Source organism: Aspergillus lentulus, assembly GCF_001445615.1.
Source record: "Aspergillus lentulus DNA, contig: Alt08, strain: IFM 54703, whole genome shotgun sequence".
Classification (NCBI taxonomy): Eukaryota; Fungi; Ascomycota; class Eurotiomycetes; order Eurotiales; family Aspergillaceae; genus Aspergillus; species Aspergillus lentulus.
In genome coordinates this window covers 4,874,588-4,902,312 of record NW_028322118.1, presented here as the reverse complement: position 1 = coordinate 4,902,312, position 27,725 = coordinate 4,874,588, and the positions used below count along the sequence as shown (strand labels likewise).

General features: G+C 49.0%; 9 protein-coding genes and 1 non-coding gene across 10 annotated transcripts; 4 read left to right on the top strand and 6 right to left on the bottom strand.

Annotated features, from left to right (window-relative positions):
- Nucleotides 1–2,768: 2,768 nt before the first annotated feature.
- On the bottom strand, nt 2,769–3,772 carry ALT_4794 (RTA1 domain-containing protein; the record flags this gene model as incomplete). The annotated part of the gene is made up of 3 exons (XM_089599800.1): nt 2,769–3,229; nt 3,293–3,535; nt 3,607–3,772. The coding sequence occupies 3 exons, from the start codon at nt 3,770–3,772 to the stop codon at nt 2,769–2,771; spliced, it is 870 nt and encodes a 289-aa protein (XP_089456138.1).
- Nucleotides 3,773–4,506: 734 nt separating this feature from the next.
- On the top strand, nt 4,507–6,963 carry ALT_4793 (RTA1 domain-containing protein; the record flags this gene model as incomplete). Its single annotated transcript, XM_033556916.2, has 5 exons — nt 4,507–4,669; nt 4,733–4,755; nt 4,818–5,043; nt 5,102–5,461; nt 6,332–6,963. 5 exons carry the CDS (start codon nt 4,507–4,509, stop codon nt 6,961–6,963), a joined length of 1,404 nt encoding a protein of 467 aa, XP_033412807.2.
- A 1,562-nt stretch (nt 6,964–8,525) lies between these two features.
- Nucleotides 8,526–10,839, bottom strand: ALT_4792 (SGNH/GDSL hydrolase family protein; the record flags this gene model as incomplete). Its single annotated transcript, XM_033556914.2, has 5 exons — nt 8,526–8,585; nt 8,638–9,272; nt 9,711–9,921; nt 9,974–10,603; nt 10,648–10,839. 5 exons carry the CDS (start codon nt 10,837–10,839, stop codon nt 8,526–8,528), a joined length of 1,728 nt encoding a protein of 575 aa, XP_033412805.2.
- Nucleotides 10,840–12,185: 1,346 nt separating this feature from the next.
- On the bottom strand, nt 12,186–14,312 carry ALT_4791 (beta-N-acetylhexosaminidase; the record flags this gene model as incomplete). Its single annotated transcript, XM_033556913.2, has 1 exon — nt 12,186–14,312. One exon carries the CDS (start codon nt 14,310–14,312, stop codon nt 12,186–12,188), a length of 2,127 nt encoding a protein of 708 aa, XP_033412804.2.
- Nucleotides 14,313–15,174: 862 nt separating this feature from the next.
- ALT_4790 (uncharacterized protein) lies at nt 15,175–16,511 on the top strand (the record flags this gene model as incomplete). The annotated part of the gene is made up of 3 exons (XM_033556912.1): nt 15,175–15,491; nt 15,893–15,969; nt 16,075–16,511. The coding sequence occupies 3 exons, from the start codon at nt 15,175–15,177 to the stop codon at nt 16,509–16,511; spliced, it is 831 nt and encodes a 276-aa protein (XP_033412803.1).
- Nucleotides 16,512–17,179: 668 nt separating this feature from the next.
- On the top strand, nt 17,180–18,345 carry ALT_4789 (glycoside hydrolase family 43 protein; the record flags this gene model as incomplete). Its single annotated transcript, XM_033556911.1, has 4 exons — nt 17,180–17,509; nt 17,556–17,712; nt 17,763–17,794; nt 17,845–18,345. 4 exons carry the CDS (start codon nt 17,180–17,182, stop codon nt 18,343–18,345), a joined length of 1,020 nt encoding a protein of 339 aa, XP_033412802.1.
- A 359-nt stretch (nt 18,346–18,704) lies between these two features.
- On the bottom strand, nt 18,705–18,777 carry ALT_t098. The gene has a single exon. It is a non-coding gene; the product is annotated as a tRNA-Thr (tRNA).
- A 485-nt stretch (nt 18,778–19,262) lies between these two features.
- Nucleotides 19,263–21,737, top strand: ALT_4788 (uncharacterized protein; the record flags this gene model as incomplete). Its single annotated transcript, XM_033556910.2, has 1 exon — nt 19,263–21,737. The coding sequence occupies one exon, from the start codon at nt 19,263–19,265 to the stop codon at nt 21,735–21,737; it is 2,475 nt and encodes an 824-aa protein (XP_033412801.2).
- Nucleotides 21,738–22,411: 674 nt separating this feature from the next.
- On the bottom strand, nt 22,412–23,186 carry ALT_4787 (uncharacterized protein; the record flags this gene model as incomplete). The annotated part of the gene is made up of 4 exons (XM_033556909.1): nt 22,412–22,564; nt 22,640–22,714; nt 22,765–23,070; nt 23,139–23,186. 4 exons carry the CDS (start codon nt 23,184–23,186, stop codon nt 22,412–22,414), a joined length of 582 nt encoding a protein of 193 aa, XP_033412800.1.
- Nucleotides 23,187–26,843: 3,657 nt separating this feature from the next.
- Nucleotides 26,844–27,350, bottom strand: ALT_4786 (uncharacterized protein; the record flags this gene model as incomplete). The annotated part of the gene is made up of 1 exon (XM_033556908.2): nt 26,844–27,350. The coding sequence occupies one exon, from the start codon at nt 27,348–27,350 to the stop codon at nt 26,844–26,846; it is 507 nt and encodes a 168-aa protein (XP_033412799.2).
- Between the last annotated feature and the right edge of the window lie 375 nt (nt 27,351–27,725).

The following is a 27,725-nucleotide window of genomic DNA, read 5'->3' as shown; positions in this document are numbered from 1 at the left end:
ATTGACCTCGTCGAATCTCCTACTCAATGAATATCTTCACCTCCCCTAGCTATCATTACTCTGTAGAAAGTTGGGTCCTTGTACGGTCGTCGTTGCCGGGCGATGTCCAAGGATTCCAATGATATGAAGGAAATTGCCTCGTGCGTCCTCGAGCTGCATGATCTTGCGCTTATGAGCCTACTTTCTCCACGGATAGTCGTCCGAATTGAACAAGCATTCCGACCCGTGCCTCACACAGATCTCGAAGGTCACTGTCCTCCGAAGCGCTTGCACCGTTTTTGTCGTTAGGGGAGTATTTGGCTGATGTATGTGGGATGCGTCTCCGACGAGTCCTTGGTGGGCAGAGGCTACCTCTCGACCGTTCATTGGGTAGCTATGCTCCGACTTGCTGCAAAGCTAGAGCACGGTACTTTATCTGATAGCCTGGCCTAGCCTGTACGCGAGGTTGTGCTGCTGAGATGGCGGTAGTCTTAGCGTATCGTCCACGTCGAAGTGCAGATGAAGCAGAATAGACTTTTATGGCAAAGCAACAGCGAGAGTAGCTCGCACTCTGATAGATGGAACTAACTTCCAACCAATGGGGAGTACACCGAGAGCATCAACTAATGCAGATAGTGCATTAGTCGGGATTGATCAATTTCCTGTTTTGCACATGCAACACCCCGAAAATGATGCATCAGACATCGTCTTCCAGATATGCTATCCAAGGCCCACCCCAACTTATTCCATGAAAGCCACTCCACAATACTCGATTGTCTTTCCCAGGAAAAATTTTCCGTTCCCCACCAGAGATGCCAAAAATGAGGTTGGCATAGAACGACTACTCCGGAAGAAACTTCAACTGCAACACCTCCTGCACCGCCTCATGGATGGTATCTTGCTTCCGTAGAAACTCCAAAAGCTTGTTAATACTGTCATTGTCGCCTTGAGCGATGAGGGTGATCAGCGAATTGAGTGCATTTTTATAGCGTTCTTTTGCTTGATAGACCAGTTCCTCCGAGTCTGGATTTCCGTTTGGCGGATGCGCCACAGTAGTGCTACTCTCCTGTAGAGTTCATGTCAACGGCTGTTTTTACGAAACCGGGTAAACACAGTACCTTTGAAGACTGGTTATCTTGTTGCATCATGAGATACCCTCGGGGAACAATGCTCGTGAGGTGAAACCACTGCCTGCCGTTCTGCAAGAGCCGTCAAGCACGATTGAACTTTAGGAAAACCTGGAGCCTACTATATTAAAGCCTCAGACGAAGTGGTCAGCATCAACATAAGAATGCTGTAGTTAGAGATTCAAAGTGAGCGGTCAATGGAATCATTCGGTCTTATAAACAATAAGCCCGAAGAAAGAGAGTCGGTGACAAATATACCTAGATATCGGGCAGCAGATCATGGTCCACCCGTTAATAGACCAAGAAGTCCGAGATTGTCAAGCCCGCCAGTAAGAATGGGGCTACAATTACCCCGGAGTCCGGCAGCCCGTGTATCTGCCGTGTATTGTGTGTTGATCTGTTCTAGCCCAATTATTGAGCACATGAAGCTCATGATTGATAGCCATTCCGGCGCAAACAATTAAAAATACACTGGAAAGCAGGTCCAGCTATTGGTATGCATTGATCCAAACATCAGGGGTCCAAAGTGGACCTGTTCAAAGGCTTCTGGATCATCCACAACCTAATATATGAATCAGATGTCTTTTTGAAAGGACGCCACGAAGAGCATTGCCCCGTTATGTTGGCATTTATGTTTATTAGACAAGGAACTAAGACATCCAAGCTTATGGCTCGATGATCGACCTATCTCGATCGTCCTTGAGAATGGCTGCTTATTGGGTGGCATTGCCTGCCGTAAATTGGCCATGCAGCTGAATTTGATAACCGTCCAAGAGAGGAATAAATGGGACTATCTGCCTAGTTCCCAGAGATATAATCCTCCGCTGAATATTTTATTTGTAAAGCAAGGGCCCGTGAATTCTCTTTTGTGGCTAGTTTTGCTCTTTTCTGTTTGGCATCTTTATACATCGTCTTGTGAACTCCCAGCATTTTTTTAGCCTAGATGCTTAACTCCCCATTACATACTTTAGGTTGAGCTGGACTTTAGAATGCGTGCAACTAACTTATTAGGGACTTATAAGGGATCTCCTCATCCATTATAGCACATCATAAACAGCGGCAATAACCTTTTCAGCTCAGAAGTATTGCTTTATCTACTACAAGGGGCTGAAATCAAAGGCAATCATGGAGATATATACTGAGCCATTTTTAGAACAGCATGTGCGGTGACCGATAGCACATTATCTTACTATGAGCTGGTCCTCAAGGATCAGGACCTGGATTCTCTATTAGACTTGGGGTGAAAGGAGTAGTTACGCAGTAGTGTATTGATAATGTCTGTGGATAGGCTGCCTGTGTGGCAGAAATACACCAGGTAATGAATATTGTAAGGATATTGTGGAAGATGACAGCGACCAAGCCAAGCATGGCTGGCCATAGTTTAACCTGATTGGAATAGATTAACTAGTTATCCATATCGGGTCGCAAACCGATGTGGCGGTACTTATGCATTGAATACAATTGTTTTCATAGACTAGACGCGGGAGCAAACTTAGGGTATAGAAAACAGTATGATGTATCCCACATCGCCAGTATACCAATACAAGAGCTTCCTATTTGATTATATTCAAGCCCAATTTCATAGGTGGAATTCCCAGAGTGATGCTTGGCTTCCTTTAGACGCCACACCTGACCCGTGTCAGAGACAGCACGTTGACTGGCTCAAGTCAATTCTGTCTGAGAGGTAGGGGAACTCATTTCGGCCTCAGGCTCTTTCTCTGACCCGACCAAGATCATTGACGGATGACAAAAATTCATGGCAACCATGGTCAGAAACATCAAAGCAGAATCGAAAATATACATGAAGGCTTCATGGCTGATGAGGTACCCATTGTTCCCTTGCGCATATTCAATCAAGCGAAAGATCGACCTCACCAGAATCAGGACACTTGCGGCGTACAGGCCCACGAGCACAGTTTCCCACGTTCGTGAAGTCTTTTCAGAAAGCCGAGCCGCAAGTGCTGTTACCTCATGCGTAGGGTATTTGCGAATTCGGGAATGAAATAACGCACAGGTGACTATAAAGAAGCTGAAGAAGGCCAATTGAACACATAGGCCTCCGACAGTAATATGCTCGCCGAGGTTGTAGCTGCTGATCGTACCGCTCGCCATGATACCGCCACCTAGAGCCCGAAAAAGCGTCAGTACTATCGCATAGCTTATGGAGCACATCAGGCCTTGCGCACCTGCAGCTTGCATGCAAAAGGCAATGACATCGCCTGTAACGAAGATCTTGGTCATCCACCTCACTGAAACCAAGCTGAGCCTTTCTGCCCGTAGATAAGTGACCAGTCGACCCAGCACCATATAGATAGAGGCGGCGTAAAGCGGTGGAGCAAGGAGAATCAAGATAGTTTGCACACTATAGATCGGGACCGATTCCTTGTGATTATGGGCCAAGATCCGGCAGATGTAGCCAATGATCTGGACTGACATCCATTAGCTTCCTGGGACGGTCACAGCAGCCATGATAGGAGGATGCAGCGCAATTGGCACTTACAAAAACCCCCGACTACAAATGATATGAAATACCAAGCCCGCGTCCGGCTGAGTTGGTAGACATGGTATATCGTTGTGAGAAGAAACAGAGCGACAAAAAGCACCGCTGCAGCTATCGATGGGGTGTATCTATAAAGTTTGAAATCGATCTGACCGTCGCCTGCCATCTCAAGTGAGGGTACGGAAGACTAGAAACTGTCTACCGTGAGCAACAGTGAACCGTCTTAGTAGAGAACAGATAAAAGGGAAGTTTATAATCCACGAAAGAAAAGAGCATGTATTCTGTTTAGTTTATTTATATAGGAACGGAACTCTGCTGTACACCCCGTCTGAGCAAATACGATTACGACTACGATTACGGCTACGGCTACGGCTACGGCTACGACTACGAGAAATTTCTCTGCTGATGGATCCGCGGCTTATGACCGGGGAATGGGCGAATGATTGCAACATGCCCGTGGGACACGCAGACTATGAGGCTTCCTGACGCAGTCAGTTTCATCGCCAGCCTTGGAAGCTGTCTTTCAGGGCAGTCCCTGGAATCACACCTCTACCATCAGACTGTACGAATGGTTGCCTAAACAGTAACTATGACCTATCAAAGATCTCTAGGCTATCAACTGTCACGATCTGTGTCTTGTCTTACTCACTGGCATAGATTTCTTAGCTGTACTGTACTGCAATGGAAGCCCACTTTAGCTGTGTCTGAGTTAATTCACGCTTATTATAGAGTAGCTGTAATAGGAGGTGAGACGTTTGACTCTTAATATAAATTAGCACATCTACATCTTTATATTCATAGAAATTTCACAACCACCCCTGTTGCTTGAAGTTGCTCTTGTTTCCTTTACTTTTCCTTGGTTCACTATATTGGATTTCTCTCCCTTTCTGGTATAACACCATGGCCACTGAAGCTTCTAGTTTTAAACTGTACAGATATGATCCTTCTATTGGTGCGGCTGTTGTCTTTGTTCTTCTCTTCGTTGTTGGTTCCTGCATCCATACGTACCAGGTTGCGCGGACTAGAACATGGTTCTTTGTTCCGTTCGTCCTTGGTGGATATTGTAAGTCCTCCCAATTCCTGCACATGATCTGCTTCAAGGGCTCATTTGGCGTCTAATCACTAGTTGAATGGATCGGCTACATTGGAGTGAGTCTCGTTCATAGATTGCGTCCCGTGGGGGAAGGAAGTTATACTAACTTCTAGATGAGCGAGCCATCTCGGGGACACAAAGTCCAAATTGGACTGTCCAACCCTATATCCAGCAAACCCTCCTGCTTCTGATTGCTCCCACCTTATTTGCCGCAAGCATCTACATGGAATTGGGCCGGATAGTCCTACTGACGAATGGGGACATACATTGCTGGATCAGGCAACAGTGGTTGACCAAGATCTTCCTCTTGGGCGATATCATCTCGTTTATCATGCAAGGCGCCGGTAGGTCGAGCAAGACAGTGCGATTGTGCCCGAGCATTCCTAGCTAACTATCTCAAAGGCGGCGGCATCATGGCAAGTGGTAGTGCCAGCGCGCTTTCCACCGGCGAGCACATAATTATCGGAGGTTTAGTCGTACAGCTGATATTCTTTTCTCTGTTTCTGGGGACCACCATCAAGTTCCACATTGGGATTCAAAACGGTCCGACTAGGAAAGTCGTCCATTCGCAGCCGCCGTGGGAGAGGCACATTTACGCAATGTATAGTGGCAGCCTTCTCATCTTTGTCCGCTCCATCTTCCGCCTCATCGAATATGGTCAAGGCAATGACGGCTATCTCGTGACACACGAAGCATACATGTATATTTTCGATGGCGTGCTAATGCTTCTGAACATGGGCGTGTTTGCATGGATCCATCCGAGTGAGATAAACGCTTTGCTCAAACCGGGGAACAAGGCAATAAGGCGTGTCTACCTTGTCTACTCTGTGGGGAGTAGATTACCAGGTTGAATGGAGTAGCTTGCACACCCTCATTCGAGTCATTCCGGGGCACCGTCTAGTTGACGCACTTGTTTATACTGACCGGTCCTAAACAATTCGAACGGTGGAACAGGGAGGCCTATAGGACTGTTTACATGTATCATACGCTTTTTGAACCAAATGAACGTGCATTGGGGTGGGCCAAGGCCGTGGGACTGGGGCCGACTTAAAATCTCATCTGATTCGCATGGGATAGTTGGCTGGGTTGGCGCGTTTTCGCTTTCGTGTTCGTACTTCTGGTAGTCTTAGAATAGATTTTTGTGGGTTCGTTCTTCCGTGCGTGTCTCTAGCCTGACTCAGTTAGTTGCCGCAACCGCCACCACCTCTTACTACTACAATGCACTTCTTATCCTCAAAATGCCTACCTCATGTTCTCGCTTTTCTAATCTTAGGTGACCACCACATACATGCGGGTATTTCCTACCGGGGTTTTATATAGCCCTCAGCTGCCCTGGCACCTTACTATCCTGTTATGGCTACGCGGAGGTCGCATAAAAAGTCCCGCAATGGTTGTGACCAGTGCAAACAAAGAAGAATCAAGGTTTGTCCTGTTGAATTTCCATCCAAGATTTGTCATGGACCGCCTCCCTGTAGATTGTTACTTACATGCACGCCTATGGCCCTATTCATCTGATCTAGTGCAATGAGGACCATCCCTGCGGTAATTGCTCAAGGCGTGGTATGAATTGCACCTATAAACGTCATCATCACAGTCCTTCTCCTATTGGAGAAGGACTGGGCAATGTGTTAGGTCTAGCAGCTGGCGTGCAATCTCCTCGGGAGTTATGCAACTCGCAATTTCCATCGATTTCTCATGGCGATACCTTTGGTTCGTTCCTTGAGAGGGTAGCAGAGGCGGCCTACATTGCCCAAGAATGGAGCAGCCAGGACCCCGAACTAATGCATCATTTTACGCTCCACACTTCCAAGTCTCTCGCTAGGCGGCAGCAAATGCAAGATACATGGCAAATTGCTTTCCCGACCTTGGCTTACTCCAATGAATTCCTGATGCATGGCATTCTTGCCCTGTCGGCGCTCCACCTCGCCCATCTTAAACCCGAAAATCACAGCCGGTACATAACAAGCTCCAGATTCCACATCTCCCTCGGCTTGCGCTCTTTCCGCAGAATACTTACGTCGCCCACCACTGACAACTGCTGTGCATTGTTCGCCTTTTCAAGCCTGATCATGGTCTACGTATATGCTTCCCCAGCGGAGTCCGCGGAGGTCGACATGGTCGACACGCTCGAATCCACTCTTCATTTGTTCAAGTTGTGTCGGGGAACCCTAGTCCTCAGGCCTTACATAAATCATGTGCGAAACAGTTCTCTAGGCCCACTCTTTCGGCAGGAGTTTGGTATGCAGGAGTTTGATGGAGAGTAAGTTCTATTTCCAGCCTTCCCCCTTTCTTGTGAGCATGTCGTACAACGAGCCAACACATCTAACCCTCGCATTTTCTTAGGTCCAACCCTTCTAGAGCCACCAATACGGGGGCTGGGGATTTCGCAGCTCACAATGTGATTAGGGAGACGTCAAACAATATATTTCAAGGAGTGGAGCCCCAGCTTGACCGGCTTAGGCAGATTGTTGAGTCGGATACAGCGGAACCTGAAGAGAGAATCACACTTTTCCAAGCGCTTGACAATCTGACATTATCATTTAAGGCTATCCACAATGCTGAATTGCCGTTGGAGTGTGGGATGATCTACATGTGGCCGCTCTCTGTCAATGAGGAATTCTTCGGTCTTCTGAGGCAAAGGCACGCCGTCGCACTCTTACTGCTAGGCTTTTACTGTGCTCAACTCCATGTCTTTTGTAACTACTGGTTCGTCGGACGGCGAGGTCATTCGCTGTTTTCCAGCATTTCGGCTGTTCTACCCAGTCGACTCACTCCATGGCTGGAGTGGCCCAGAAACTTCATATTCCAGAACCAGAATATTCAGGAACAATATATCATTTCGATATGACCTGTAGATTATTCTGTTTCTTTCAATACCAGGGCTTGGCGTATGGAGTCTCGCTTAGTGCTGCTTTAATGATTGTAATTAAGCTGATATGAGTATTGGGGCACAGGATAGATCCTTCTACAGAAGGTCAAGGTCAGCCCAACACGAATCAACGGTCCTGTTCGACAATATGATGCTTATCTCATGCAGGCTTGGTCTCATAATATAAGACAATCACCCAATAATACCTTGACATAGACATCAGTCGTTATAAGAAGAATTACTGATCTCTTTGCGCCCTTCACTTTAACACTAGCAACAAATGAAATAACAATTTTTGAATCTCTTGTTCATATTTGTAAGAATCTGAACTTAGCAAGTTAGGTCTGTATTCATCTTATCATAGCTATCTAGAGACTCTCTTAGATTTGCTGTCGGCGACAACGTAGAGGAGCACCCAAGTGTGAATAAAAAGTGGACTGTGGGAGAAGAGGTAAGAAAGTGAAGAAGTGAAAAGACACAATGATGTTTAACCAAAGGGTTAAGGAAGCACTGTGATAGTTCGAAAAGTCAAAGTATGTTTGCTAATATTTAGGTTAGTCTATCCTGAATAATATATTATATTGGAATGCTTCTAGAAGTATCGGAATAGGTAAAAGAGGCAATCGAATCCCAACTGCCGACTGTTCCGATCAGTTGCATATCCGCCATATGGAGGATGCAACGCCAATTGACAACTCTTCTCGATCTGGATTGACATCATTTGAGGTCAATCCATCGTCAAAACCATCAGTTATATTCGGGAGCGCTTCATAAATGTTGTTTACTCCTGAGTTCCGCATATCAAGTGAACCTTGTATAGCTTCTTGCCCGAGCCTCTAACAACCATTTATCCGATATTATACCCAAGCATTGGCCTTGCAATGGACAGAGAAAAAGGCTCTTCATAATTGTATAAAGATTACATTCACTGAATATACCACCCCCTCCATATGCCGATCAGCCGTCCCCTACATCCAATCCGGCTCGTTGGCCAACGATGACCACCACAACCGCTATCTACGACCGTCAGATTAAGCAAAAGTCCACACTGAACCGAAGACCAACTAACCAGCGATAGATCCACTCCCTCCGCAACTCGAACCATCCACTTGGGTCTGAAACGGAACGGCGGCCGTTGTCCCTCGGCGAGGACACTCCGATCTGTTATCCGATGGATGTACGCCACATTGCGATTCTGAACAACCACCACCTGGAGGATATTATACAGGTCCTGCGCATGCACCTCCAACACAATCTCCTCGCTTTGCGCTGACCTCGGCTGCTGCGCGGCATTCCGGAACGTGACGACCGCCCTGGGCGCGTTTATCGCAACCCGCAACTTTGCTTCGAGGATACACTGATCCCCGCCGGGGAGGCGGAGACACAGAGACGAGGAGTCGTACCATTGGCACCGGAGCTCGAAGAGGGGGAGTCCCGAGCGGTCGTGGAACATGCGTGCCTGGCTGATCTTCCAGGGCTGGCCGCGGACGGTGAAGAGTTCGGTTCCCGCGTGTTCGATGGAGTAGTCGAGTGAGTGCCATGGTTCCGGGCGGTTGGTCACGGTCACTATCACTTCATGTCGGGTGATGCTTTCGGGTCGTATGGCGATAGGGTATGGCGGTGGTTGGACTTCGGGGAGGGCACGGGACATGGTGAAATCCTGATGAGGACATGTCTGTCGAGCGGCCGGGCATGGCCATTGTTCTAAGTGTATTGTTATCTAGAAGTGGCATGAGTAACGCGATTGTTAACTAGAAGTGCTGTGTAAGGCAGAGTCGGAGGACGCCTTATACCTCCCTAACGGCCGGGGGTTGCACCTGTTGGTTAGTCTGGTCCATTGATTGGTCAATTCGGCCGTTGTTGCGGGGGGTTGCTGACGATTAATGCCAGGGACCATCATAACTGTCAAGAGGACATTCAGGAGGTGGCTTGGAGCGATATAGGGCTAATCTTACGGAAATGCCGATAGTGCGAAGAATGATGTTTCAGCCATAACGTTAGTTTGAGCTTGAGGTAACTCCAATATGTAACCCTGAACGGGGATTCATGTCCACTTCAAATAAATATATCCTTATCTGAGGCATATCGATATAGCAGTCCTACGAGTTCACATGCAAGATTACCAGTAGGTAGCCCACTTACTGTCCCCCCGGACGACCTTGACAAACTCCTCGGCGATAATCTGGTCCGTTCGCTGCGAAGGATGCAACTCATCAAACCACATGAAGGAATCCGGACTGGGGAGCCGGGTGCACTCCCCTCCGCTAAGCGGGCAGTGATTGTTGAACCCGGTCACATTCGCCGGTGCACTCCCGTTGAAATACTTTGTGGGATTGTAGTAAACCTCGGAGAGCTGTCAAATCAGTGCCATCCAGTCCCAATGTCCAAGACAAGACGCAACATACCAATCCATACATGTCCATCACCGCAAACTGCGCCCCGGGATACCTCCTGGCCACCAGCACCTCGTACGGCGTTTGGTACTTGAACACATCATTCGCAGTCGCAACCTGCTCCCACATCCGGTAACTGGTCAAGGTCAGATTATCGGGCTTGTCAGGCCAGTACTGGTTGGCCCCCACGCCGCCGTTCTCGGGTGTCGCGTACAGGGGTGCGAGCTGCAGGGGCGCCAGGTTCATGAGCACGAAATATCTGCCACCATTTGCATAGACCTGGTCAAGAGCGGTGTACACGCAGTTGATGTAATCCGGGATCGTCTTATTCTTGACCTGGGAGTCAGTGATAAAGGCGTAGTTCCCCAAGTCGTTGGTGCCGATCCAGATCGAGTACACCGTTTCCCGGGGCGGGATGTCGAGGAACTTCTTTCCAGCGACTTTATGCTTGCTGTCAGCCAGGAAGGCGGGCACTTCGTATTCCAGAACGGAAGGGAAAAGGTCGTTTATGTAGGAGAATGTGCGTGGGGTGATCTCGTTGGAGCATACGGCGCCGCTGACGGCGTAGTTGTACAGGTTTACATCGGCGTATTGTGAGACATAGTGGCCCCAGACATAGCCACCAGAGGCGGTATTGTTGTTCTATGCTTCTCAGCGAGCTTCATTTATTAGGGAACAGAACGTACGTCTGGCTGCTCCCAGCCAACTGGGGGAGCTGATCCGTTATGAGAGCCAAAGTAGTTCAGCCGCGATTGGTCCGTGTAGCTATCGCCAAAGGAAACAAGACTGGTGAACTTCCTTGGACCCCATGATCGAGGATGAGCAGAAGCTGCTTCGATTGCAAGAACAAGCCCTAGAAGCAATTGCGATTGAAGCATGATGAATTTCAGCGCAGCTTTTCCTTCATTGCATCTTGGGCTGCGGGGAACATCGGCTGCTTATAAACGTTGCCAAAAAGAAACAGGGATTTCCGTCCGTCCGGCAGGGAGGAGTCAGTCCTGATCAGGACTGATTGAAGAAAAGATATCTTCCGTGACGAATGATCTCCGGGGTTCTTTGCGGAAATGCGGGGATTGTGGACCAGCCTGGGTAAATCCGTGGATAAATAGGATTGTATAGTCCAGCGCATACCACAAATCGTAATGGAAGATTTCTTTATTCTGGCGGAACAATTAATTTCGAGACAGCTCTCTGTTGCTATACAGCGGCTTACTGTATATCCTCCTCTCAAGCATCTAGAAATGCTATTATTATGCTAATTCAGCCGTAAGCCATCCCACAACCCATCTACCCATGTTCAGCGAATCATACGCATCTAAAAGAAGCAATTAGTTCCTACTATCATTTTGCTTTGAGAGGTCGGCCTAATCTATAGAGGTATATGGTGAAGGTATTGGTACTGATTCAACGTCAGCAGTATCCGTGATATCAATATATTCATACCACAGACGTTCTGAGTCCTACAGCAGTATGTCTTGAAACCACTGTCACCACCTATCTGCATTGTTCGATTGTTTCCCAGGCTACGGCATACGGGCGGGCATGGTAATTAACCTAGTAAAAGTATATGCCTACCTGTCTTGTCACTATAAGGGGGTGTTCTCGTAGCGAGAAGCCCTGGTAATCTTTTTGAATAGAATACTTCCATTATCAACTATGTAATTATCCAATTTGCAACTTTAACAGAAGATCATAATGCAGACCTCAAGACGATTTGGACATCTCCAGAACAATGGGCAGACTCTTCCGGCTTGTAAAGGAAACATTAGTTAGATGTTCGGCCACACGGAGCTTTCGACGCTTCCCTTCAGCTACAAAGTTCTCCTGAAGGCAGTGTTCGGTTATTCCACTCGCAGATGACAGACAAAAGGTTTTCAGGTACCCATCAGGACCAAAGTTATCTCAACTCCAGACTCACTCCGGATTTCCGTATCCTTTGTACAGCGAACTGCGCTAACTATACAAGGGTATAGACACCCGATCATTTCTCGGCCTACAGTATCCTGTGCCAACTGACCAACCATGACAGGTAAGCACGCCGTTTTCAATGTTAATATTGTCGTCTAGTCTGAGGCGCTAGCTCTTAATTTCGCCATTGCTGTCTTGCACGGTCGCAGTCAAATATAACCCATCCTTGGATTCATCTAGGCAGATTTATGAGTATTAAGACTCAGGTTTCTTCATTAAGCATACGGTGAAGCAATAACAGCACCATAAATGCTTCTTAATTACTCTGTAGATTATGACTGCCGTCGTATTCAGAAACCCTCAGTCCGTGTAATCCTCCTTGGATCCATTCCAGTGGCGCCACAAAGGCCATCTGGCTCCATGAGAACAATTGATTCTTCCCCCCAAAGACAAAGACTTCGAATCTCCCGACAAAGTTCCCATCCACCCAGACTCTGCTCCCTCCAATGACATCTGTGTGGATGGTAATCTGACTCTGAAGAGGGATTTTGATAAGTTCGTGGGTAGATGACGTCTCGTTTGTCCAGATCCGTCCCGGATACCCCGGGTCGAATCCAGCATCTTCGGCGACAGAACGAAGCGGGTACTCCCATCCGTCGGATGTAAAGGCCAAAGTACCGGATACAGATAAACCCAGAGTGCAGTCGTCGGAGGACAGCACGAATGGTCCCGCGACGTCGAGCTCCAGTGTATAATTCATTCCTTTGCTGCCATACCCGAGGTGAACTCCTTCCCCAGATTGCTCGTCGGACGTCCAGCTCGGAAGCGAATCCGTCCTGTGATTGGTACGCCGAATGAATCTCCTATCGAGATTCTGACCAACTGCGCGGGCAGTAAGCAGTGTGGCAGACAATGACAAGCTAGATTCATCTAGTCGTGGACCTCGATCGCCCGTCCATGCTCGAGAGGCGACAATCGGGATCCCGTTGCGCATGGCGTAGAAGGCCTCGAGCTGTGTCGTCGCGTCAGGTCCATTGTCATTCCATGCGGCTAGAATTGCGCCCTGCACCGCCTGTTTGTCCGGTTGCTCCGTGACGTTGAATGGGTTGAAGAGCGCCGGGGTCCATTGCCATCCGTCGATGTCGGCGAAGTTCAATACACGCGAGTTATTGAACAGGTATGGATACGGGGCCGGGAATATGGGCATATGGTCGTTTTTCAACGACATGTACGCCCAGCGATCCTCCGAATTGATGATCGTGTATCCCTCATTTGCCAGACTGACAGGATCCGACTGCCCGTATTGCCAATGTTGGATGATCACATCTTTAGATATAGAAAGCGTATCCGATGGCTCATAGGTACCCCATATGCGAATCCTCTTTCCTGACTCGTTCTGGATGAATTGTGCCATCTCATTGACAAAATTGATATAATCATCCGCCAATGCTGAGTCATATTCGTCCGCCCCGATATGCACTTCCTTTGTGTGAAACCACGGCAGGAACTCAGTCCAGACGGACTTGACGAGCGGGATCGCGTCAGGATGAGAAAGATTCAGCAGATCCTTCTTCTCCAGTGCCAGTTCTGGCTTCCATTTGGTCAGAAACAGGCAATGGCCTGGTGCTTCAATCTCAGGAATAACCGTCACTCCTCGTTGCGCACAGTGATGCTCCAGCTCTTCATAGTCGGCCCGAGATAGCGTCTCGTTCGGCCTCTGCACGATTCCATGGAGGTCAGGGTCCTCAGGGTGCAGTGAAAACTGAGCGTACACCTCGTTCCATGTCTCGTTGTGCCCCCGATTGAGAGGGTAGTTGTCGCTGGTATGATAGTGAAACTCGGACATCTTGAAGAATGAGGCATACGTGCACAGATCCTTGAGAAAGGCAGGCGAGTACCACTTCCGGCCTGCATCGAGCATGTATCCTCGCGTTGGAACCGAGGGTGCGTCCACAATCCGACCACCCGGAAGCGGTTTCCGGTCAGCGATGATCAACTTCTGCAGCAGTGTTCGCGTTCCCCACCACATTCCCCTCGCTCCAGATCCCCGAATAATAGCCCGTTGCGGCTGGATCTCCACTTCATATCCTTCCTCTGTTGGCGTGCCATTCTCGTAGGTCAAGTTACAGTCTGCGCCAAGGCTGTCTAGGAAGATTCCCTCCTTTGCCCTGAATGCATGTACCTGCCGGAGTGTCCACCGGCTGGCGGTCACTTCCTCCAGATCATGAAGAAATGTCGTTGCAAATTCCAAAGCAGATGGAGGGATTAGCGTCAATCCATTTTCGTCCCGATGAGAGGCAAAATCAGCCTTGATATAGATGACTCTCTCCACTGAGCAAACATCAAACCCCGGCAATGGCCCTAAGGCTGTTTGATACACTGGGGGGAGCGTCTGCAGTGCAGCAGTCACTAGACTGAAACATAGGATGATATTTAGATACATATTTGAAACGCTCCATGAACAAATGGCTGACTCTGCACGGACTAAATACTAGCAAAGGTTGCATTGCTGTGGTTGTCGAGGTTACATCGGCTCCCTGCATTTCTGGGGATCAACAATCCCATTGTTACCCTATCGCCGATTGATAATCAGATAGATATACCTGTCACAGTTATGCGCTGAGGACAGTCGTAGTAGTAACATCTTAGTGCTGACTTTAGTGTTTACTTTCCCCGCACCGCAATCAGGACAGCCCCGGATTGAAGATATTTATTTTTCTTTACCTTGGTAGGAAACACTTCTTTCTTATTGCTTTTTCCTGGAGCCACATAATCATTGGGATACTTATCTACGAATAGTCGAATGGATGCGTCGATTAAGAGCATAAACTATCTATTTCAGTACTCCTCTCTACTCCATAGCTACTTGTAGGTCAGCTTTCTGCGGAAGAACATCCGTTAGAAAGGACTAGATCAAACGTAGTCTATCCGGTGTCAACAATACTGCAATGCTCTCAGTGTGCTGTTCGGCAGTTCCACCCACAAGGGTTGTGCATTTCTCCAAGGACATCTGCCACATTCCAATGCCGAGGCTCTGCAGTTATGGCTCATTACTTTCTTATAAAGCAGTCGTCGACCAGTACCACAGAAAACGCCTCACCAAAGGGGAATATTCAACATGCACCTTCTTACCGTAGGGCCACAGATATGTCTGCTTTTCACGCTTGCTGCCAGTCAGCTAGCATTCGCGACTCCCAATCAATGAGACGAGAATAGCCAACGTGCCAGTCCTCCCCCATACATTCGGGCCACTGCCTCTCGGCTCCACCAAGCCGCGTGGATGGGTGTTAGATCAATTGCATCTCATGGCCGACGGACTCCCAAGCCACGAGCATGACGTTTATCCCATAGTCACATACAGCCGTCGGCTCGGTGGTGGTACAGACTACAACGACTTGGATGAGAGCCTTTCTTACTGGTCAACAGGCTGGTTCCGTTGGCGTATCTTACCGACGACCAGCGCCTCAAGGGCCAGGTCCGCAATGTCGCTGACTATGTCCTATCGCATCAGCAGAACGGCGGATGGCTGGGGCCGATCGCCCGTGTGGTTGGGATTGAGCCAGTTGGCAGAAGCGGAGGCGGGGACGGAGTTCGAGGGGAGGATCCTGGATGCGATGCACAGGTTTGTTGATCGAGGCACTCCATGCTATCCGACAATTACCGGGGTCTAGTCCAGCAGACTGAGGACTATTGTGGATGATCGGTGGGGGCGCGCTCGGGCGGCGGATATAGTGCTTAGTTTGCAGTGGCTGTATGAATGAGACCCGAGGGGCCAAGGCCAGACGCTCTTGGATTGCATGCGCATCTTTCATGAAAAGGCTCTGGACTGGGAGCACTGGTATACGGATGGAGTTTCCCTCAGGGATGATCTTGACACTATTCCGGACATCACCGACGCGAACGATCGTTCGAGCATGGAGTCAATGTAGCTGTGGGCTTGAAGAACGGAGCGGTGTTTAAGCGCCTGATGTATGACGAAAGACTAGCTACGAGCGCACTACGAGCTGTCAACTGGACTTCTAGATACCACGGAACCGTTTCTGGGTCGATCATCGGCGACGAGCGGATCTCCGGGCTGAGACCCGAACCCTTGCTGCACTGTAAATCATCCGCAGGGCTGTCACAAGTTTGTACTGCAGGGTCAGAACGGCATCAGCACACGCGCTTCTTGGCCCAATGAGTGTCCAGAACGTCAACGAAGTCAGGGACGCAGGTGAGAATCATCTGTGAGACCAAGTACCCGTTTACCCAGCGGCTGGTGTACACCGTCGACGCGGACGGGCCATTCGACTTCTCCGTACGGATCCCAGGATGGTCAGCCTCCCTTACCGTCTCAGCTAATGGATCTCCTCTTCGTGGCGCAGCACCTAATACACGGACCGGCATGCTCAAGATCCTCCTGGATCAAGGCTCATCAGCAGTCATCGTAGCTCTGTCTGCAGAAGTCCACGTGCAACGCCGCGCTAACGACACCGTAGCCATGTACTACGGTAACCTGCTCTACGCGATTCAGTGCAATACACACAAACCTCCCAGCCCGCTTATCCGAGCCTTCCGGGCAACATACGGGATTATGAGCTTCATCCGCCCAGTTCCTGGGCCTACGCGACCGATCCCTCTTCCCTATGATATAATGGGATAACGGAGCTCTGTCCTAGTCCTGTCTGGGCTCTAGGAGCACCTACCACGGCAACAGTCTGCGAGATCCGGTGGGAGCTGAAACAAGAATACGCACCCAATCCACCCCGCAAAAGTAACCGCACATGCCAAGGCGAGCCGGTCAAAATGAATTCGTCCCCTATGGAAGCGCAAAGGTGCATATGGCGGAACTGCCCTGTGATGGAGTAAGGGGCGTCCGGGCAGATACCCGGAATGATAGAGGTGGCGTTAATTCACATATGATCAGTTCCTTCAAACGGGCATAATCCGACGATTCTCCAGACCGCGGTTCTCGTGTTGTTTGGTTGCTTTAACGATTAATGCGGGGTATAATTGCGACGATCCTCCGCCGGAGCTTGTCTTTTGGCGGGAATCCCTGCAGAATCGGGGATGTCGGATATTGTTTGTCTTACCCTGTTGTTTGTCGCTCGGCTTGGCAAAAATGCTATGGCGGCTATGAATTATCCGATTGCTGCATATTCTGTTGACAAGTCTGGGCATCGTCAGTTGGGTGTCGTGCTGTGGATACGTCGATGAACCACCGGGGAAATAACTCGATAGTCGATAGAATAGGGCAGAACGAATATATAAAGCCAGAGGTACACTACAGTTCGGTCAATTGCAAAGCTTCACAGAAAACAAGCAAAAAAGATGAAGAACCTCACGACGATCTGCGCGGGTATCCTTGCCTTCCTCGCCCCTACTATGGCCCTCCCCCAGCCTCTCCCTTTGGATCTCCACCAAGCCGACCCAACCAAAGTGGGCTACCTGGACTTCTACTGGAAGACTGAGGATGAGAGCGTCTACCTCGCCTTGAGTAACAACAGTAATCCACTCGACTTCAGGCCGATCAACGGTGGGAAGCCCGTCGTCTCCCCGACCCTGGGCACAAAGGCCGTCCGGGATGTCTCCATCGTGGAGGGCGTAGGCCGCGACAAGGGGAAGTACTGGCTAATCGGAACGGATCTGGATATTGACTCGGTTCGTTCCCCTACATGTAGGCTTTAGGACATACTGATTTTGGTAGACCAACTGGGACAAGGCGACTCGGACCGGATCGCGGGCCATCTTCATCTGGGAGAGCAGGGATCTGATCCATTGGACTAACGAGCGACTCGTGACGGTCGAGGATGCGACAGCCGGCATGGTCTGGGCGCCGGATGCAATCTGGGATCCGAAAGCCGGTATGTCGCAGTGTACATCTCGTCAGTTGAGTTTGACTAACAGCCTCCAGGAAAATACCTGGTGCACTGGGCATCCAGATTCGTAAGTATCCCCAGCAGCAAACAATGATCAGGTATACTGACGATATACAGTACGCAGCAAACGATCCCAACCACACCGGCAGTCCCACCACGACGGACATCATCCGCTACGCCCACACCAGCGACTTCAAGACCTTCACCAAGCCGAAAACCTACATTGACCACAAGACAAGCACCATCATCGACCTCAGCATTCTCCGCGTCGACGACAACACCTTCGTCCGCTTCTACGTCAGCGGCAAGGTCTCCGGCCCCGTGGTCGAGGTCAGCCGCAACGGCCTGTTCGGTAACTGGGTCACCCCATCGGGCACCATCCAGGACAGCACCCACTTCGAGGGCCCGTATCCCTTCTGGGACAACGTGCAACCCGGCAAGGCGTATCTGGTCTGCGACAAGGTGGGCAGTGTCACTGGTTTGTCGCCCTGGGTGTCGACAGATGTGACTTCGGGAACCTTTACCCCTGCTTCGGGCGGTAACCTGGGGGCATTGAGACATGGCTCGGTGCTGTCCGTGACCAAGCAGCAGTACGATGCTCTGGCTGCTCTAGGCTAGTAGCCAGGCTGCGGAATGAAGAAAGCATCAGTTTGCAGTGATGTAAGACAATGCTCGTAGAGATATATTCAAGCTCAAGTCCTCAATGAAGAAATGAATGAACACGAATCACCACCTGCACAGGATGAATTAGATCCATTGATTGATCCTTTAAAAGTATGAAATTGACTCAGCCAAAGTCTCCATGTGTGTCATGTATCATCACAGGTACAAAGTTCGGAGGTAACTAAAGTACAATCATTATCATTGTTTTTAGATGAGGAGAAATTGCTCACAGTCGGATTCGAACAGACGTATCATCTAGTGTCTTGCCTCTTGACCATATAAAACCAAGAGCCTAAAAAAGAAAGAAAAAGAAATGCTCACAAGCGGATTTGAACCGCTGACCTCATGATTACTAGTCATGCGCTCTACCAACTGAGCTATGCGAGCTGATTGGTTGATCATTACTTTCTTTGGAGCTACAGGAGCCAAGCGACCGTATCTTTGATGGCTGATGTGGGGTGGCAGGGACGTGGACGATCAACTGAGCTAGGATGTCTTGATAACGTGGTTTAAGGAGTATCTAGGTAGACGTACCAATAAGATCTCTGACAACAGATTCCTGATCCGTTAGACTTTTTATCCAACGTGGAATGTGGACATGCAGATCATCCACTACGTTAGATATAACCATAGGTCGCATTGTATTTCGAATTTATGCATTCCGGTCAGACAGGAGGCATTGAGATACTATTACCACTCCAAATCGACTCATCGAGCTTAATGTCATTCTTCTATGCAGAAAGAGAGTAAATATTTGGATTGGATCACGTGTACCATGTCACTGAACATACGCGTCGCGACTTCTCAATCAACATTGCCCCTTGATCCCGCTTCGCATCACAATACTGCTCAACTTCACGATATTTGTCGCTATGGCTGGATCTGATGCTGCGTACAGATTTGATCCCTTCAGTGAAGAGACTGTTAGTGACGAGAACACTGCCTTTCGCGATATAGACTGGAGCAATCCAGCGGACTTCTTCGATAGCATCAGTCCTAGCCTTCCTAAACCAACATCTTACCCGACTCCAGATGAGGTCCGTCAAGAAAGTCGCAAAAGAGCGGCAAAAATCCTGGCCGACTGGGAAACCCTGAATAAGATTATCGAACGTCATGAAGAACGGATTCATAAACGATGGCGCCAGAAGACCAAGGCTAAGCGTCGTCACATCCTTCTCTCCGCGTGGCCAAACATGCCCAAGATGCACAGGCCAGATTTTGACGCATTCAAAAAGGGACGTCGCCAAGAGTCGACGGAGGCATACATGTGGCCTTGTATCAATCTGGAAGACCTGGAACAGACAAGACCTTTGCTCCTGCTCCTCAATGCTCGCGCGCGGCACCAGCCACATTGTTTTGCGCACGCAGACTACCATGCTCCACATCTTGGGCATGGCACAGGGGCTATTCGCTCTGCTTTTCTCAACCTGCATACGATGATGTTCACTGGTCGGACAACGCCAGAAACATACGGAGAGCTGATTGCATGGGACGATGATGATGACGCATCTTCGTGGCTTCATAATGGTAAAGGTTTCCACCCCGGCCATGGGCTAGTACTTCTGGAAATACAACAGCGGATCTACAAATTTCTTTTAGATTGTACCCATCAAATTCTTCATGATATTCCTGAGGCGGCCTTGATCAAGGACTTCCCTGTACTCCCCGAGCCCGCAATTAAAGATGAAGGGGACTGGCATTCCCTGGCTGCAGTTGCAGCGGACGCGCCTTACCGTCTACCCGCGCAGCTGGACTTGGCCTCTCTAGAAGACATTATCGATGCTAAACGCTCGGCTAAGGAGGATCATCTTATAGCGCTACGAGAGGACCCCGGATACTTTGCAGACGTTGTCAATGAGTACAAGGAACATCGTGTCGAAGTTATCCCAGATACTAACAGCAACCCGCATCCGACATTGGCACCACATGTTCACCCATTATTCTGGAACCGGGTTCTCCAAAATGTCGTCCCTGAAGCTTACATGAACCTGGAGATCTGGTCCACGCTCCATCCTCTGGTTGCCGACCTGCGTCAGCTGCTTTCCAAATATCATGACAGGATATCGCCGGAGAAAGACCTGCCTACCGCCCTCTATAACGCGTTTGTAGAGCTGAAATATACCCTGGAACAATTTGCTATTGGTCCAGCCAACCAGCTCAAAATAGCAGCTCCGGCCTCCCCTCCATTGCGATCACTCTTTGTTCGGCAACCACAACAGTCGGGCACTTCGAAGATGATTGCAGAATCCCGGGCGGGTGTATCAAGGTCCGAGAACCAGGGGGGGCTGCTTTGGATTCTTGAAGCGCTTTGGGGGGATAGCAACGTGGTGTTTTTGGCCGGTCGGAAAACGCTCATGGATGAGCTCGAACGTCTCGTTCAAATGGACCCCAAAAACAAGGAGCTCGTCTCGAGCCGGGTTGCCAGCGTCATTTCTGACTTGGCAGTTATCTCCGAATGTCTTCATCAAATTGAGCTCTACCAACCCTGGGCGAGTACATTCGAAAATGGGTTTATCGAACGGCGCGATGGAATCCAGAAAGGATACAGCAACCTAACCAGCGGTTGGGACAAGTACCTGGTAAGCTTCGAGGGAACTTCTCTAGCCAAACTTGGATCGCCCGAAGATGGTCGATTCCATTACCCGGCCGAAAAGCGACGGAATCGTGAAAATGTCGAACTTATGAGAGCTGCGGAGAGGAATCTGGATGCGTTCTGGCGTGCGGTGGATTCGCATTTGCCAGTGACCCGTGGAATGACTCAACGCAACGCTGTGTACAAGGTGCTTACTAGGATTTCTGGAAGGCTCCAAAGGACACCTGCCTGGGTAGAGCCGGAAAAGCAGCCCGCTAAAGTGAAAGACCTGGAGAAGAGTATGGCAGATCTCCAATTTGAGCTGGTACATCGGACGGAGAAAACCATCGAGCCGGCTACTGCGCCTCTGCCCAAGAAGAGGGTTAAATCTCAAGGAAGGCCTACCATGTCCGACAAAGCCGTCGAACCCGACCTGCCCGCCGAAAATGGGTATGATGTACAGCCAACGTTCAAAGTGGACAAGCGGTCTTTGAAAGTTTTCTCCACACTATTTTACCAGCCTTCGCAAACTGCTCAGCCCGGGGAGATCCCGTGGAACGATTTCCTACACGCTATGGGCACCACGGCTTTTACGGTGGAGAAGCTCTATGGCTCGGTCTGGCAGTTCACGCCGAGAAATCTGGACGTCGAGCGCAGCATTCAAATTCATGAGCCGCATCCTATTGCGAAGATACCCTTTCGAGTCGCAAGACGGATTGGAAGGAGGTTAAATAGAGCTTACGGTTGGCATGGCCAGATGTTCACATTGGCGTAATGTGCCTCCTTCTCTAGCCACTCGATAGAAGAACCTCAAACGCATTGAGTTCTGGTCACGGATTACTGCCGTACAAATTGTCAGCTATTCTGCTTATGCGTGCACGCCTTTCTCATACAGCAGTAAGGGGACTATTAGTCTATAGGCCTAAACTAGGCAAGTAATAGAGATATATATCTCTATAGTAGAGGTACACCTCTAGCATAAGATTCCATACCCTAATAGGTAGCCAACAAAAGCGAAAGCTTCCTAACTCAACACTGAAATCGAGGTGGAGCCGTCTGAACGTCTTATGGCTCCTCAGAATATAACTTGTAAGCCCCTCTAGCCGGGCTCTCAAACAGCACACACTGCCAGGTCCCTCTTGTAGTTGATCTACTAACCATGCCACTCCACCTAACCAACAACAACCCCCTACAGACCGCCTATCCTTTACAGGCTTTTTGACTAATTTGCACGCACGTCCCTCGCAGCTGGTGTCATTCTCCACTAACTTAACTAACCACATACTGTCTCCTTTTCTCCTCACGCTTAGTATTCTCAAGAAACGCCACTAAGTCGTTAATATCTGGTGAAGCAACTGTCATACCCCCGCTATAAACAGGTAGATTCGAGCATTGCAGCAGGTCATCACCCGATAGCCTGCTAGCTAAAGTGCTCAGGATATGATCAACTTAGCAGCTGTCGGCACGGACAATCACGTTCCAATTGTCGGTATAAAAGATTTGACCGGAGGTTGAATCGGTTCCAGTGAGACAGGTCTGGCCGATGAAGTTCGCACCGCTTGCAATGTCATAGAATGAATTGAGGGTGTACTGGTAGTTGTTCTGCGGCGCCCACTCTGGTTAGCCATCCGCTTATGCTAAATGGATGGGTTAAAAGGAACTGATAAAAGCACTCACGTCGTTGCACCAGTAGATGGCAGAGTTGTAAGAGCAGCTTACACGACCACAGCTGCCGGGGCCCGGACCTTGGGACTATAGTAATGCGTCAATAAGAAGCTTCCTTGGGAAGTAGAGAGACGTACTGGTCGTCCAGGCACGCCGTCGAGGTAGCTGACGCCCTGCTGAATACGATACCAGCTACAGGTGGGCCACGGACCGTGGCAATAGTAGCTTTGCATGGTGTAGTCAGCTCCACGAGCCTCAATGACGTCGTTGTGGGCGACAGGAGGGAACTCTTCCTCAAAGCCAGGGTTGAGAGTCTTGAGATGAGCGTAGACCTCCTCAACAGTGCCTGTCACATTGACAGTAGGGCCGCCAGCAGTGACTTGCACCTGCCATTCGATGTCGACGACGTTGTAACCTGGGATGACTGACTGGCTGGCTTTGGCCTGGAGAGCAACTTAGTATGTCTGACTATGGAACACAACGATTGCAGACAAGGGGAACAGGGAGATACCACAAGGCCGAAGAGAGCGAGGACAGGGATGGAAGCTTTAACAAACATGGTTGATATAGCTAGAAAATTGTGCTTAGGGACTTGAAGTGGATGTTTTCTTTGTTGATGATGGAGGACTCAAGAGAATGAGCGGGCAACGAGCAAGTATTTATGTGTTTCCATGACCTCCAGTGGAGCTGCTCTTTCTATGAGCCATATGGTCTTTTCCTTGAATTTCTTGCATTTATTTTCTCTTTGCATTGTGAGGCTTTGCGTGTCATGCATGGTCAACACTGGTGTGCAAGTTACATCTCACCTGCGTCAATTTCCATGTTAGGTTAAACTACTTCGGCGTACGCCCTATGTTCAACGCGTACATATGATTCCTGGCCAGTGAGTGGACAGTTCGTATTGCAATGGGGCCGTTGATGGCGGAACTGACCTCACCTATATCAGGACAAATCACTGCCTGGTACAAGCGCGGTTACATATTTCTGTCAGTTCTTTTGTAACGCTGCTGCGGCATCCTTTCCCTGCAAAGATAATGAAGCTTATAGCATCCATCCTGCCAGCAATCTAGACCCTGAGCCAATTCCATGGCAGAATCCTCCGCGCAGCCTTGATCGGACGCAGGCTGTGAGTTTCCATGAGCGATCCCTTCTCGACACGGAGCTGTGCAAAGATCCAAGAGAGCTGCAGAGATTACCACCGCTGCGCTAACATGAACAAGAACTTCGATGTTGGTCAATGCAAGACGCATTTAGCCTATAGTCGAGTTAAACTAAGCATGTAGGTATGCACGGAACATAACTCACCGGTGTCGCTTTTGCTGCGATGCCGTAATGTCACCCTCTCTCTACTAGGATTAAACACCAGCTACCCAGCGAAGCAGCGTAAGTCTCTCCGATCCCTGGCCGTCCCAGAGCTACCAACCAGCGCCAGAACCCTGCTTGTGTCTGATATCAGTAGCCGCATGAAGTCAGCCCATAAGCAGGCTACAACCTCTTGAGCCAGGTATTGACAAGCTTGATTAAGCTGCTTCGCAGAACTCTAGGCGCTTGTATATCTTATGTAGTTGTGTCCATACCCTTTAATTACTGCATAGTACAAAGTGAAGCTATCCCAGTCCTGTCCATCTTTGCAACATCTGCAAGGTCTTTGGCATGTAGACACTGGGAGTGTAAGTAAGTGGCTGTTAAGATGAATAGAGTGGGTTGTTTTGCCCCATTCAAGCGCAAGTCCTCTTTAAAGCAACAGACCAACCAGCATGACTGCTCTGGGATTGTTGGTTGGTGTAGGTAGGGTTGGTGACCAGATGAGTCTGCAGCTGGAATGATAATGTCCTACTAGACGCCATGATGATAAAGGTACATCACCCCCACGCCTCCGCAAATGACTAAACCAGAGATACCCATGCCAAAATAGCTGCAGGCCTAATCACATCCGAAGGATCACTGCTTACACAGACTAGTTGTCATTAGGATTAAACCTAGCGGGTCAGAGTATCTATCATGATAGGCCACTTCGTATACGAACTATTAGAGACCGGAATGACAGCCGTAGCAGGGTCTTTGTACTACAGAAGAGGCTCTCCTCTATAATAGCGTGGAAATTAAATTGCTAAGTCCCTCTTTTTGCTTCATCCCGGTCATCAGCCCACTAATGCAGTCTTATGGTAGTGCTTATTGAGTTTTTTTTTTTTTTATCAATACTGTCTGATCTAGCCATACCTGGGTGCTCGCCGTGACTTGGGGTTCCTATGTCTGGTTAAGCATTTTCTGTCCGGGCCAAGATCATGCGGGCTACACCCACTCAACGGCTTTGGTACGGATGTGCCTCAACTATATATATAGGCCACAACCCAAAGCTTGAGCCACCTTGTATATCTTCCATATATCCTGATAAAAATGGAGGGCGAACAAAACCTGCTACATTTAGGGCTGGTTGTATATACATTCATGACAAGTGATGTAACCCTACTAATTCTCGGGTTAAATCAGCTATTCAGCTTCCTGGAGAGACTTAGTGCTGACTGAGAGTCTGTGATGGCATTCTATGTGTTGTTCACCTGAAGGATGAGAGGGCAGGGGGAGATATACCCGGAGTGGAAAAGCATCAAAGGTCGACGGTCGCAAGGGCTTTGAGATGTAACTCTCCAAAGCTACGTCATATAAGCTGATTATTAATAGACCTACACGGTCTCGTTTTGATGGAGAGACTCGGAAATACGCACAGGACGGATTCTATGCTCTGGAACACTACAGCCTGCAGGGCCGCCCTGTCTTTATTCCATCTTGCATCTGTTCTCATTCTGCTTGTAAACATGGATGCAGTTGTCAAACTTGTGTTGCCCCCTGACTCGGAACCTTTCCTAGAAACAGGACATGTTTCGAAAAGGGTAATCAGATAAGTCATTCTCATCTGGGAGACCCAACCCTGGGAATGTCTGGCAGAGAGCTAGCGTCCTGGCAGCGTGGCTATTTGTTGAAAATATAATTATGAGACCCTAGACTGATAGGAATCAAGTCCGGACACCTCTTTAGCCAAGTGGTATTATATTTCGATACTATTGCTTGTTGGATACGCTTCACCACGCGCTGTGAGAGCAGTACAGCTGACCTTTGGCTCTCTGGAATATCTGTGCATCTGACTCCCCCTCAACGAAAACGCTACATTGACAATATATCCAGAAAAATCAGGGAACAATGTCAAGGTCGCATATCCTTAACCTCATGCGGTAGTAGAAGACGCTCAGCCTGCCTTTTGATTGATGCAAAACCCGGACGCGGAATGTATAGATAGCTCCCAAGTGTCGAGTAGTTTTGAAAGATCATAATCTCATCTACCACTGCCATTGCAAGCCAAAAGCCTGCATAAGCATTGGAGGTATGACAGCCATGCAATATATCCTTCGAGTCCACCAGCCCTTATTGCAGCATCCAGGCAATTACCAGGTTTGCATATTTCAGCAGCGAATGACTGATTGTAGTTTTGCGTTCTGGGCCTTCAAGGCTATTCTTCGATCCAAAGAGAACAGTATAGACCGGCTTTGCGGATATTCGCATCTGGGGCAGTAATATATGCCATGTGGTCATCCATGGTTATTATCGTAAGGATGGTATGTCCCCCCATTTGCGCCGCGCTGCAGAATCTCTTCGACTCTGCATGCCATTCTTGCAAGACTTTCCGGTCGTTTGACTGTCGATAAAGTTGTTGGCCGGCGGAAATATCTAGCACGTCGAAGCAGAAGAAGTGGTTCTGTATCTAGAGAATGTAAGTGTAAGATGCTTCTATGTCCTCTGGATATTGTAGGTTTGTCTGAAGAACTACTCACTCAGGCCATTCTTAGCGTCATGTAGTATATGTAAAGTCCTTGGACTCCAGGTATTTTGGGTTCTCAACGCTTCTGTTTCTCAACGGCCGTTCTATAGCTCCGGGGTGAGGTGTACTACGAGACAGACTAAGGGATCAGTTTCCTTACACTTGAATTTCCCGAATGTTGTCCGATTCTGTGGATCATGATGAGCACTTTATCCTCAACAGACAGGTTCCATAGTTCAACTCACAGTCAGACATGCAATCAAATCCCTTCCCAGACAGCTTTCTCCTCCCCTTCCTGCAGAAATAAACACCCAGCAACCACTCCCCACCACACATTCAGAGCCAGATCCAAAAACCAACCATCCAACCCAACCAAAGACTTGAAGTCAAGAAAAGATGGAAAACTCACCGCGCAAGCCCAAACTCTCCCACAAGCGCCCACCCGCTCATCCTCCGATCCCGATCCCAATGCCTCATCTGATGCAGAATGACCCCCTCGGCACTCGTCCAGATAACCCCATCCGTCGCCGCCGCAGCCGTAAACGACAGTATCAAATCCCCCGTTTTGGCGCCGTTGTACCGCTGGATCGCGTCGATGGAGGAGTAGACTTTTGCGTCGCGGGCGCGGACTTTGTCGAGGCATTGCTGGAGGAGGTTGTACGATGGCCAGGGCTGGTCGGGAAGGTTGGAGAAGACGATGCAGTAGTTGAAGGATGTGTAGAGGGGTTGTTCCATGGGCGTGTGGCTGGTGTTTGGCGGAGGGGTTGCGGTTAGGTAATTCATTCCTAGAGTGGGTGTGTTATTCATGGTGTTGTCCATGTTGGTGTAGAAGGTTGAGCCCATACCGTTGTTGAGGTTGGGTAGGCTGTTGGGATTGTAGTTTGGTGTGTTGTTCGAGAAGTTGTTGTTCATTTTGATATGGCAGATGCTGTAGAGTCAGTTGGGTAGGTAGTTGATGAGTTGCTTTTCTTCTGCAGACAGCGAGGTATTTATATTATAGTCTAAGACATATCCCTAGACACTATCTGTTGAAAATTGCATAGACAATGGCTTTGTGTATGGGTGATTCGAGACATCCTTTGTCACACAGTAAGACAATTATCGCAAAGATGCTTTGTAGAAGAGTCACGGAACAATGAAGATATCTCTGTAGGAAAATAACGATGTCATTATAAATCTGAGACTCCATGGAGCTCAATATAGTTTCAGGCGTGTCTTGATGCATGGCTTTGTCCCGTAGATTCACTGTCAGATCTCAACGCTGAGAACTAGACGGCGAATTTTAAG